The sequence below is a fragment of the Triticum aestivum genome, chromosome 7B (assembly GCF_018294505.1).
Source record: "Triticum aestivum cultivar Chinese Spring chromosome 7B, IWGSC CS RefSeq v2.1, whole genome shotgun sequence".
Taxonomy (NCBI): Eukaryota; Viridiplantae; Streptophyta; class Magnoliopsida; order Poales; family Poaceae; genus Triticum; species Triticum aestivum.
Window position 1 is genome coordinate 634,497,332 of NC_057813.1, and position 13,621 is coordinate 634,510,952.

The following is a 13,621-nucleotide window of genomic DNA, read 5'->3' on the forward strand; positions in this document are numbered from 1 at the left end:
ATCAGCTCCGAATCATGTCTTGGGTCAATAGTTGGGTTAGCCCGGCTCCCATGTTTTGGTACCTTACGTTCCGTTGTATCGGCTAAGATAGCACTGGGAGAACCACTGCGATTGGGCCCTAGTTGAGCTGGGTTAACGCCTCAGTGGAGAAAGCTAAAACTGACCGTCATGATGAGGCGAGAGCTGGTCGCTGTTCGAGAGGTTTTTTGCGAGTCCTTAAAGACTTATGCCGCTTAGAGCGAGGAGCCGACTTTGTCCGGCCCAGGCGTGGATAGCGCCCCAAATTCGTCCTTCCGAAGACTAGGGGCTTCACCAAAATTTAAAATTATAGAATTCTATGGCTAAGTGAGAGTGTTCAAGCATTATAAGTCCGGTTGCCTTGTTCGTTGTGTTGAGCGCCTCCCTAGATGGACCCAAATATGGGAACAAGAGTGCTCAAATTTATCCCGAACACCCCAGCACTCGTGGCGTGGGAGCTGAAGTCGATGACTTGCCATCTCTCAGATTTGATAAACAGCCGCACAGAAGGTAATATTTTAAATTAAAAAGCGTTGCTTAGCGCAAATGAACTAAGTTTTCAGCGCACATGATAACAAAATGCGAGTCTACTCAAATATTACATCTTTGGAGCACTCACCTGCAATAGTGCGGGCGCCCTTCAGCACACTCTTATAATACATCTCGGGCGTGCGATGCTCCTTGCCCTCCGGTGGTGGGTCCGTCACGAGCTTCTGGGCATCCATCTTGCCCCAGTGCACCTTTGCGCGGGCAAGGGCCCGACGGGCACCTTCAATACAGGCGGAGTGCTTGATGACTTCAACCCACGGGCACGCATCCACCAGCCGCCGCACCAGGCCAAAGTAGCTCCCAGGCATGGCCTCCTTAGGCCACAGCCGAACTATGAGGCCCTTCATGGCCTGTTCGGCCGCCTTGTGGAGCTCGACCAGCTGCTTCAGCTGGTCGCTAAGGGGCACCAGATGTCCGGCCTCAGCATACTAAGACCAGAAGACCTTCTCTATCGAGCTCCCCTCCTCGGCCCGGTAGAACGCGGCAGCATCGGACACGCTGCAAGGAAGATCTGCGAACGCTCCTGGAGAGCTCCGAATTTGGGTAAGCAACAGGTAATTAACACTCACATGCTTACTTTGCATGAAAAATGCCTTACCCGCTGCTATTTTCTTCAATGACTCGATTTCCTGGAGGGCCTTGTAGGCTTCGGCCTTAGCGGCTTTGGCACTCTCAAGAGCCGTTGCAAGCTCAGACTCCCGAGTCTTCGAATCATGCTCCAGGCTCTCATGTTTTTGCACGAGATCCTGGAGCTCTTGCTGTACCTCCGCCACCCGCGCCTCCTACTTCTCTCGCTCGGTGCGCTCCGCGGCCGCATTGCGTTCGGCCACGGCCACCGCCTCTTTCAGGGTCGCCACCTCATTAGTGGCCCCTACAATACCCATGTTATCCTTGTCATTCTTTTTGCAACCAAAATCCTTTTCTGTAAGGTACAATTTTAATAAGGTGTTACTCACCTTCCTTGTCCTCGAGCTGCTTCTTGGCACGACCAAGCTCGTTCTCGGACCGCTCAAGGTTTTCCTTCAAAGTATTGACCTCCGCAGTCAGTGCGGCAGAGGTCAGCAGCGCAGCCTGCAATCCCATATTGACATATTTTTTATGACTCCTGCGTATATCTTCTTAAGATCCTCAGTCCGGCTTTTCTTTCCGAACACCGAACCGAGCATCAGGGGCTACTGTCTATGCGGTACTATTTTACATATCTCAAAATTCTTACCTCAAAGCCTGTTAGAAGGCTGCTGCAGGCTTCGGTCAGCCCGCTCTTGGCGAGATGCACCTTCTGAATCACTTCACTCATAACAGTGCGGTGTTCCTCTTCAATGGAGGCGCCATTGAGCGCCTCCAGCAAGTTATCCGGTGCCTCCGGTTGGACAGAGGCTGCCGGCGTCATGGTCTTGCCCTTCTTACGAAGGGGTCGCCCGCCGGACTCCGGAGCCACTATGGGTTCCGGGGCCGAGTCCGATGCAAAGTCCGGGAGGTTGTCTTGCGACACCTCCGGGGCCTCCTCCCCCTGGTGAATCCCTTCCCGGGACCCCACCTCGGCATCGTCCGTGTCACGAGGGGTAGAGGCAGTCGGAAGAGAATCCATATCCGACGCACCTAAGGACCCGCTCGACGAAGTGGGAAGATCGTCCTTGGGCGGACTCCAGGGTTGTATGCGGCATTAGAAATACACTGTGTGGCAAAATAGAAAAACCATGGAGTTATTCGGGAGTCCGGATAGTCACGATTTCGCCAGGGGCTTGGCCCTTGGAGGCCAGTCCTCGTCGTCGTCACTGGCGTTGGCAGAACAGTCCGGGGGAAGAGTTTTTCCCTTCTTGGACCCTTCGGCCTCCCCTGTAGGGGAAGTCTTCCTTTTTTTCCCTCCCCCCGCTGGGGGAGAGGCTTTCTTCTTCTCCTCCTCACCTTGGTGAGAGGAGTCAGCCTCGGAGTCGTCATCCGATAGCACCTGAAAACGGGAACTCTTCCAAGTCCCCATGGCCTTCTTCTTGGCCTTCTTCTCCAGTACCACGTGGGGTGCCGGAGCCAGCAGCCCCGTTAGGCGGGCGTCCGCTGGGTCCTCTGGCAATGGGGCCGGACAGATAGTCCGCTCGGCCTTCTTCAGCCAGTCCTGTCAAAGGAAAGGGACTTTAGATCCTACATAGAGTCAAACTATGGAAAACAAGCATCCCGTAAAGGACAAAATCACTTACCTCGTCAGCTGGACGCTGCGAGCTGAATCCGCGATCTTCGATAGTGGATGCGGGAGCCTCGGCGCGCTTGAACAGCACCTTCCAGACATCTTCGTACGTAGTGTCGAAGAGCCCGCTCAAAGTCTGGTGCTGCGCCGGATCGAACTCCGACATGTTGAAGCCCCGTCGTTGGCACGGGAGAATCTGGCGGATGAGCATGACCTGGACCATGTTGAAAAGCTTGAGCTTCTTGTCCACCAGCTTTTGGACGCAGGCTTGGAGTCCGGTCAGCTCCTCCGAATCACCCCAAGTCCGGCCGCTCTCTTTCCAGGAGGTGAGCCGTGTGGGGATGCCAGATCTGAATTCGGAGGCCGCTGCCCATTCGGGGTCACGCGGCTCGGTGATGTAGAACCACCCCGATTGCCACCCCTTGATGGTTTCCACGAAAGTGCCCTCAAGCCAAGTAACGTGGGACATCCTGCCCACCATGGTGCCTCCACACTCCTCTTGGCTGCCCTTCACAACCTTCGGCTTGACACTGAAGGTCTTGAGCCACAAACCGAAGTGGGGCTGGATGCAGAGGAAGGCCTCACACACGACGATAAACGCCGAGATGTTGAGGATGAAATTCGGGGCCAGATCATGGAAATCCAGGCCGTAATAGAACATGAGCCCCCGGACAAAGGGATGGAGTGGGAAGCCCAGTCCGCGGAGGAAATGGAGAAGGAATACTACCCTCTCATGGGGCCTGGGGGTGGGGATGAGCTCTCCCTCGTTAGGGAGCCGGTGCGCGATATCGCTGGACAAGTATCCGGCGCTGCGCAGCTTCGGGATCTGCCCCTCCGTGACGGAGGAGGCCATCCACTTGCCTCCCGCTCCGGACATAGTTGGAGAAGGTTGAGGTGAGGAGTGCGGACTTGGGCGCTGGAGCTCGAGTTCGCAGAGATGGATAAGCCAAGGAGGAAGAAGGCGCAGGTAAAAGGGTTGGATCTTTATCCCCTTATATGGATGGACAAAAACATGTGTCCCCACCGGCCTGGTAAAACTCGCTTATCTCCCAAGCGCCGCAATCAATGGCGCGGTTGGGTTACCCACGTCCGTATTTATGGGAATCCCAGAATAAGGGGAACACGATCTCTGCTTCGACAAGACGTGCCAAGGAAACCGCTTCGCTAAACGCGCTGAGGTGGTACAATAAAAACGATTCGAGTAAAGGCTTGGTGGTGGTGTGACGTCATGCCACGAAATACGTCAGCAGATTGAACTTGTGTGAATATTATTCTCTCTATGGTGGTATGTGGAAATTATTTTGCAGGGTCGGACACTATCCTGGTGTTCACAATCTTCTATGAATTATTCGGAGGGAGAACCCGCCTTGCAATGCCGAAGACAACATGCGCGCCGGACTCGTCGTCATTGAAGCCTGGTTCAGGGGCTACTGAGGGAGTTCCGGACTAGGGGGTGTCTGGATAGCCGAACTATCATCATCGGCCGGACTCCAAGACTATGAAGATACAAGATTTAAGACTTCGTCCCATGTCCGGATGGGACTTTCCTTGGCGTGGAAGGCAAGCTTGGCGATACGGATATGTAGATCTCCTACCATTATAACCGACTCTGTGTAACCCTAGCCCTCTCCAGTGTCTATATAAACCGGATGGCTTTAGTCCGTAGGACGAACAACAATCATACCATAGGCTAGCTTCTAGGGTTTAGCCTCCTTGATCTCGTGGTAGATCTACTCTTATAACACACATCATCAATATTAATCAAGCAGGACGTAGGGTTTTACCTCCATCAAGAGGGCCCGAACCTGGGTAAAACATCGTGTCCCTTGTCTCCTGTTACCATCCGCCTAGACGCACAGTTCGGGACCCCCTACCCGAGATCCGCCAGTTTTGACACCGACAACCGTCTTCGGAGAAGAGGGTGTACAAGGGGAGGTCCGATCTTCACGGCGTAGGATCGATAAAGGATGGGGATAACTAGCTGCAAGCAGCCAGAAAATGGAAAATAAGAGATTATGACCCGACGAGGAGGATGCTCACCGAAGCTTGCAATCCAAACATTCGCCGATCCACAATCCGCAAAACTACCCTACACAACCACACTCAAGTCATGGAGCACAGGATAGGTGCGATTCGCAAGGGAAGCCACGAACTCTAACCCACACAACATGATCTAGTCATGGAGCACGAATTAGGAGCAATTTCTCAAGGAACAACAAGAATATAACAATAGCAAGAGCTCTCCAATCTCAGGAGGAGTCTATGTCTTTGGTCTTTGACAGAAATGGCAAAGGTCCCCAATGAAGGGAAGAGTTAGCCTATTTATAATCGTGACAACCCCCCTCGATAGGTGTGAAAGAGAACCAGCTTTGGTTTGACTAAATGGCTTAGAGACTTAATGAGATGGCTTCTGGAAAACTCTCGTTGGAGGTGTTTGGTAGTTCCCGACCAAACATTGTTCACTGGAGTCGAACAATGTTTCCTTCGGCAGCAAACTCGAGTTCTGGAAACCTTTCGCAAGTTGGGATATCCAAACTCGTGCAAAACATTGTTACGTCAGAATCGGAACAATGTTTCTTCGGCAGACAACTCATTTCTTCATGAATTCCTAACTTTGTTTCTTTGCCATAAAACATTGTTTTGCACAGATTGAAATGTATTTGGCCTTCTTCGATATCGCACCTGAGTTCAACCAACAACAAAGGAGGTGAGGGCACAACCATGTTTTCAAGGTCAAATGATAGACTTAAGTTAGCATTCATCTGATCATGTATTTGCATTGCGTGACTTCTTGTGATTGGATCGTTGATGATTGGTGGTGTGGTGCCCATGGTTGGGATGTCCTCATCACTCCCCCCCTACATTTGTCTCCGGTTTGCGAAAGAAAGTACGCCTGGCAGCGTCACGGAACGATACATGACTGCGTTGGATGGCTTCCGCGATCCGAACAGCGCAGTCCGGCCGGATGCGGGAGGGTTGAGGGTCGTCATTGGAGATACCCATTCTATATGTTTCACCAAGCCATGATCTAACTGGGTGTCATAGAAGATTTATGAATTGTAAAGTTTTTTTTGGTATCATAATGTATGGAGCATGTGTATAAGGAAGCTACCATCGACTGTCATCCGGTAACATACAGTCCAAATAGGCAAATAGAGCATAACCAAGCAATGCTTCTCTCCTACCAAACAAAAACTCCTAGAAAAACATAACCAGCAAAAGGAGAGGGCTCGACTCAACAACCTAGCAGCCCAAGAAATGAACAACCCATCGGATATTAGTCAGCAAACAAAGATCCACCAAGAAAAGAGAAAAACAATGATATGTACAAAATAAAAAGCCATAAAAGCGGCGCAACAAAGCATATTTTTTTTGAGCATCAGTACAGACACAAACGCTTATATACACGCGCATACACTCACCCCTATGAACCCACACACGCACACCCTACCCCTATGAGCACCTCCGAGAGACTGAGCCGGCATATCATCTTGAGATTTACGAAGCAACCGTAGGCACCTCGTCGTCGACGGGAACGTCTCCTCCTACTGAAAGCGCATCGCCGGAAATCCTGAAATAAATCCAGGAATAATGCGAGCACCAGGATTTGAACCCTAGTGGGTTGGGGATACCACTCTTCACCTAACCATCTCAACCACATGTACGCTATTTCGCTACTCTGCGCATGAAAGAAAAGAGTGAAACGGTCGGCTTGCAACTTACTACATGTCATGATTGCACCCATCAAATCAGTGTTCTTTGTGTGATACAAAGAGAATCACAACCCTCAAACAACGACATTCCCTCTCTCCTGGCGACGCTCATACATCAAACCCTCGCCATCGACGGTGCCAAACTTGAGGAATCCTCTCGCCTTACAAAACTTCATGAGGTAATACACCCCGAGGCCTGCTGCAGTGAACATAGCACTAATGGCATACACCTTCCAGCCAGCGATGGCCATGACGAAGACAAGGAACCCCGAGGGGACGAGGCAGAGGACAACGATGCCTGGAAGTCGCATCGGTACACGGTAGGGTCGCGACATCTCGGGCCGCTTGATCCGAAGCCAGACGAAGGTGGCAAACTCGAGGAGCATGCCGAGGCTATAGAGGAAGTTGGCAGCGGCCACGATGTTGTTGAAGCTGAAGAAGGACATGCCGAGGGTGATGAGGCTGGTGACCACGATGCTGACCCAAGGAGTGTTGAAAATTGGAGCGCGCAGCGCGAACACGCGAGGTAGGAGGCCTAGGTCCGCCATTCCAAGAAGCTGGAATGCCGCACTGCTTAGCGTCGCCGAGTAGAGGCCGATGGAGGAGAGCACCGCACCCACCTCGATCCAGTACTTGAGCCAGTCGCCCGCGATTGTGCCTGCATTGCAGTGACATTAGTCATGTCACATATGGTTTGTGGCCAAATGGCACTCTTGCCTTCCGTGAAGACAATCTTTGTATAGCAAAAAAAAAGGGTTAATTTTGTCTTGCATCTTTGGTACTGTCACACTTTATACTCCGTCCATCTGAAAATACTTGTCATCAAAATGAATAAAAATGGATGTATCTAGAACTAAAATAAGTCTAGATACATCTTCTTTTGTTCATTTTGATAACAAGTATTTCCGGACGGAGGGAGTACATGCCATAGGCCGAATGGTACTGAACATGCTACCAGAACACTTGCAATGTCTATAATTTCAGTTTAAGAACATAAAAATAACTTGGCTGAACATAAACTTGCAGTTGCTCTTACGGTCGTGGACTCGTGGTGAATGCAGAGTATGTGTGCACAACATGCAATAATATCCTACGATTCTTTATGCCAAAAGGGAACGAATCATTTGCAATCCCAACAGCACTAAAGAACTGTTACCAAATCCATCCATCTGGTGTACTACTAATGATCATGGAAATACGCATTAATATGGAGAGAACAATGATCAATATCTGTAGTGGATCGACAGAAATGTAACGGCTGGCAACGTGATATCGCAACTTGCAAGCAACAAGGTTGTAAAGCAATGCGTTTGCGTTGATTTAATAATCAAAGTAATGAGTGAATTGATTACCTGCGGCGTCGGCGAAGAAGCCGTTCCCCCATTGCTCCGGCGGCGCGTCGACGGCGCCGGTGGCCGCCATGAGCGGCAGCAGGTACCCGAGGGACGTCATGGCCACGGACGACATGAGCGCCGTCGGGAACGTCCTGCCGGGGTCCTCCACCTCGCCGGCCATCGTGCTGACGCTGTCCCAGTAGTTGAGGTTCCAGAAGAGGGTGTTGAAGAAGAGCTTCCAGTCCTTCTCGCCGGCGGTGGCCGCCCACCTGTGCGGCCGGATCTTGGGCAGCGCGATGCCGGACATGAGCACGAACGGCGACAGGGAGGCGACCCCCAGCGCGACGGCGGACCACCCCACGACGCTGAGGCCGGTGTAGTTGAGCACGGAGAGCGCGACGTTGAAGGTGACGATGGTGGCCACCCGGGCGCCGCCGTCGGCCACGGCGGGGACGACGCGGGCGAGGTAGTCGGCGCAGAGCGCAGGGAAGGCGGCGCCGTTGATGGCCCCGGAGACGTACTTCCAGGTGCCCATGAGGGAGCCCGAGACGGGGCCGAAGGCGCGGTCGGCCCAGACAACGAAGCCGCCGTTCCCGGGCATCGCGGTGGAGAGCTCGGCGGTGACGAGCGACTCTGGGATGGCCCAGATGAAGGGGAAGATCAAGAAGCCGAGCAGCGCGAAGAGGGGCCCCGCCGACTGCACGGCCGGCTCGGCGCCGTAGGGCCCGCCGGCGACCTCGAAGAAGATGAGGAAGATGAGCGGGACCAGGGACAGCTTGTTCTTGCCGCCCTTCTTGCCATGGCCGGCCCCTGCTGCCGCTCCGCCGCCGTCATCGGCCGGCGCCGCCACCGCCTTGTCGCCGTCGAGGTTCTTGATTTCCCCTGTCATCCCCGGAGCAGGAGCAGGGGCCGGAAAGGGAATAGGAATCTGTAACCACCCCTGGATTCGTGCTCCGCGGAGTCTGGGGAGGGGGTTGGTCTCGGCCTCGCGCAGCCATTGGGGACCGAGTTTATATGACAGCGATCCTCTCTGCGCATAACTGCTTTAGCAGGGCTGCGCGGTTGGTGCAGCGACAAGGCACTAGGACTGATCACGCGCACGACCGACGAACACCGGAACGAGATCCACGGATTCCATGGAATTTCTGTATGCGATTTGGAGACGGGCAGCACAACGAATTCTATGCGTGATGTGATGTGATGTGGTCCGATACTCTGCTCTGCCCTTGCCCACTTGGCTCCGAATGAGTCCAAGTTGCGGAACTGATTCAGGTGCGCGCATATTGGGCCCCAGTCTCTCCTCTCCTGCCGACCGCGCATCTTGGAGCATGTGGAAATTCAGTTCCGAATCCCGGTGACCACACGCTTTGGCTAGCTTCAAAGAGGCTCATGACATCTCCGTGTAGCAGAAACGTTCTCAACTAGTAGGATTTTGTAGCGTGTCACTCGTTAAGCATGGCAAAGAGTCTGATAGCTGGTGCCTTGCTAAAATACCAGAAACAAACAAATTATTGTTGGAATTTCCATTACAGTGGGATTTTTTCAGGCTCCAGATTCCTCTTTGCTGACTTTGACTGAAGAGTCGGATCGAACCCCTAAAACGAGATTATGTTAAAAGATATGCTACGTATGTATGGTTCCCGGTGTTTTTCTCAAGATGATCCAAAATGATCGGATATGACAAATCTTATATGCAATGTGGTATTGATGCTATGGCACTTGCTTACAAGCTTCTTTGCTCTCTTTCTTTTTGCTTAAAAGCTTTATTTCTTTTTTTTGTATGGCCACTTTTGCACAATGCACAAACCAAGAAAGCAATTGTGTATATGCGGGGACAAACTTGTGACACAAGATATGATACCAATATATGCACCACGATGATATGGTATGTATGCTATGGGAAGTATGATCACTAATGTGCACAAGTAACCTGGCTCTGAGCTCCTTCGAAATGGAGCTCTATTATTGATCGAGGCTGGAGGGGCGTGTGGACTTGTTGACGCTTAGAGCAACTCTAGCAGATCCCGCATCCCGCCCCGGCCCGCAAAATAACCGCCAAATTGCGGATCGGGGCCAGAAAATCCGCATGATCAGACCCCGCATTCCGCCCCGGCCCGCAATTTTTTTTGCGGGACGCGGCAAATATTCTCCCCCAACCTCTATCTTCACGGGATGGGATGCCGACCCGAACTGAGTCCCTATCCGGCGCGAGATTTGGTGGGAGGGACATTTTCGCGCGCCCTTTCCCGCTCCCCGCACCCTCCTCCACCATTGCCCCCTCCGCAAGCTCCGATTCCTCCTCCCCGGCCGTTCCTCCGCGCCATGGACGACCCCATGCTGTCCCCCATCACCGTCGAGGTCGCGCATGCTCCTTCCCCTCGGGTGGATCTCGTCGCCGGCCATGTTGCCCCCGCCCCCGTCGCCCAAGCACACGCCGCGCCGGCCCGCAAGCGGCAGGGCAACGTGGTCGTGCAGGGCGGGAATCCGGCTGCCCCCGCCGCGACGGCCCGCGCTCCGGGCGCCACCGCCATAGTGCGATCCCGGCCGGCGACAGAGAATGCCGGCAAGACCGCGTGCGTTAAGCGGAGGAAGGTTCCGGCTAAAAGGAAGCCACCTTCTTGAACCTCTCACTCCACACTCCCCCCCGCGCAAGGAGGTGCTTCGGCGATGCCGTTGAACGGTGTCACTCCCCCCGCGAGCGAGGTGTCCGACGAAATGACCGCAAGGTATGCCTCTTCGGTCTTGGCGATTCCCTTTCATTTTTTGCCATTAGTGTCGATAGCTCGTGACTTGTTATCGTTCGCTATAGCGGTGGTTCGAACAATGCAACAACCGAGTTCGTGAACTTGTTGGACACGAACGCGGTTGACATTGATCAAGCCCCTTTCAAACCATTCGACTACAATGAAACAGACGGCGGCGTGGATGATCATGGTTGTGCGGACGAATTGGAGGAGATCGAAGCGGAAGCGTTTGAGGAATCGCAAGTAAAGAGTGGGAAAAGCCAAAGATCGAAGAACTACGTGATCTTGGAAGATCAAGCTTTGATCCAAGCATGGAGTGCGGTGTCTCTTGATCCATGCACGGGTGTTTCTCAAACCGCTAAGAGATACTGGCAAAGGATCGAAGATCAATACTTCCGCATATGAAAAAGTATCCCAATAGGACTCCACGCACATTTCGGTCGCTTCAAGGGCGTTGGGAGAATATCAAGCCTATGTGCAGCCGTTGGGCAGCTTGCTTGGAGCAAGGACGCAATGCACCTCCAAGTGGTACCGTGGAGTCCGATTATGTGAGTATGTTTTTCCTTTGTTCAAGTTGTGCTTCATCATAATGTGTCATGGGAAATGATTGCATCACTTTGTTCACATTTTGTAGGACAAGATTGCTCAACATAGATACAAGGCCATGGAAGGTTCGGAAGGCAGATTCTTCAAATTAGAGCATTGTTGGGAGTTGCTCCAAAAGTGCGAGAAGTGGAAGTTGATCGACAGAGAATCCCCACCAAAGAGAGGCTCACTTGTAAACATGGATGAAGATGAACATGATGATGGCCCAAGAAATTTGCACAAGCCCGATAGCGATAAGAAAACTAAAGAGAAGATGAAGAGAGAGCAAGATGCATCGAGCTTGAGGGAGAAGATTGATGCCATGGTGCAATCAAACGAGTTGATGCTGTTGAAGTCGTTGGAGATCAAGAAAGAGTTGGCCGAGAAGAAGGCAAAAGAGAAGCAAGAAAAATGGCAAATGCTCAAGGAAGAGGGGCTCTGCAAAGCTGCCATTGAGGAGAGAAAAGCATGCGCCTCTGAAAACAAATCGATGTCATTGTTGCTCCCAAAGAGAACAAGATCATGTCAATGAACCACAATGACATGGACGACCTCACCAAAACATGGCATGATATGGCAAGGAGAGAGATCTTGAAGAGGAGAATGGTAGCCTCGGCTGGTCCGTGTTCCAGTTCCGGTGATGTTTTCTCTGCTCCATATGGTGGCAATGTGGATGATTTCGGTGCGGGAGTGGGAACAAGCGACGGAGGTGGATTCGGTGGCGCCGACGAACTTCAATATGGACTCCATGGCGCAGAGTGAAGATCGACCCCCAAGATGATGCCAGATATGGGCGCAAACCTTTTGCATGCCCTGTTTTGTGTAATGTGTTGGGGATCGTTGCAGAAATTAAAAAATTTCTACGCATCACCAAGATCAATCTATGGAGTAACTAGCAACAAGAGAGAGGGGAGTGCATCTTCATACCCTTGAAGATCGCGAGACGGAAGCGTTGCAAGAACGCGGATGAAGGAGTCGTACTCGTAGCGATTCAGATCGGGGCAGATTCCGATCTAAGCGCCGAACAATGGCACCTCCGCGTTCAACACACGTGCAGCCCGGTGACATCTCCCGTGGAGGAGGGAGAGGTTGAGGAAGATGTCTCCAATAGAAGCACAATGGCGTGGTGGTGATGGAGTGGCAGTTCTTCGGCAGGGCTTCACCAAGCTCACGCGGAGAAGGAGAGGTGTTGGGGAGGGGAGGGGCTGCGCCTTGGATGTGGTGCTTGCAGCCCTTCCCTCACTCCTCTATTTATAGGGAGAAGGGGGAAGGGGGCCGGCCCCTCTAGATGAGATCTAGAGGGGGGCGGTGGCCAAGGGGGAGAGGGCTTGCCCCCCCAAGCCAAGGAGGTGCCCCCCTTAGGGTCCCCCCCAACCCTAGGCGCATGGGCCCTAGGGAGGATGGCACCCAGCCCACTTAGGGGCTGGTTCCCTTCCACCTACAGCCCGTAAGGCCCTCCAGGGTAGGTGGACCCTCCCGATGGACCCCCGGAACCCCTCTGGTGGTCCCGGTACAATACCGGTATACCCCCGAATATTTCCGGTGACCGTATGATGACTTCCCATATATAAATCTTCACCTTCGGACCATTCCGGAACTCCTTGTGACATTCGGGATCTCATCCAGGACTCCGAACAACATTCGGTAACCACATACAAATCTTCCATATAACCCTAGCATCATCGAACCTTAAGTATGTAGACCCTACGGGTTTGGGAATCATGCAGACATGATTGAGATAGCTCTGTGGCCAATAACCAATAGCGGGATCTGCATACCCATGTTGGCTCCCACATGTTCGACGATGATATCATCGGATGAACCACGATGTCGAGGATTCAAGCAATCCCATATACAATTCCCTTTGTCAATCGGTACGTTACTTGCCCGAGATTCGATCGTCGGTATCCCAATACCTTGTTCAATCTCGTTATCGGCAAGTCACTTTACTCGTTCCATAATGCATGATCCCGTGACTAACTACTTAGTCACATTGAGCTCATTATGATGATGCATTACCGAGTGGGCCCAGAGATACCTCTCCGTCATACGGAGTTACAAATCCCAGTCTCTATTCGTGCCAACCCAACAGACACTTTTGGAGATACCTGTAGTGCACCTTTATATTCACCCAGTTATGTTGTGACGTTTGGAACACCCAAAGCAATCCTACGATATCCGGGAGTTACACAATCTCATGGTCTAAGGAAATGATACTTGACATTAGAAAAGCTTTAGCAAACGAACTACACGATCTTGTGCTATGCTTAGGATTGGGTCTTGTCCATCACATCATTCTCCGAATGATGTGATCCCGTTATCAATGACATCCAATGTCCATAGTTAGGAAACCATGACCATTTGTTGATCAACGAGCTAGTTAACTAGAGGCTCACTAGGGACATGTTGTGGTCTATGTATTCACACATGTATTACAGTTTCCGGTCAATACAATTATAGCATGAATAGTAGACAATTATCATGAACAAGGAAATATAA

At 52.1% G+C, this 13,621-nt stretch overlaps 1 protein-coding gene across 1 annotated transcript; it reads right to left on the reverse strand.

Annotated features, from left to right (window-relative positions):
* Positions 1-6,469: 6,469 nt before the first annotated feature.
* Positions 6,470-9,128, reverse strand: LOC123160995 (probable polyamine transporter At3g13620). Its single transcript, XM_044578843.1, has 2 exons — positions 7,812-9,128; positions 6,470-7,117 (listed from the first exon to the last, which is right to left on the reverse strand). The coding sequence occupies exons 1-2, from the start codon at positions 8,680-8,682 to the stop codon at positions 6,534-6,536; spliced, it is 1,455 nt and encodes a 484-aa protein (XP_044434778.1). The 5' UTR covers positions 8,683-9,128; the 3' UTR covers positions 6,470-6,533.
* Positions 9,129-13,621: the final 4,493 nt, after the last annotated feature.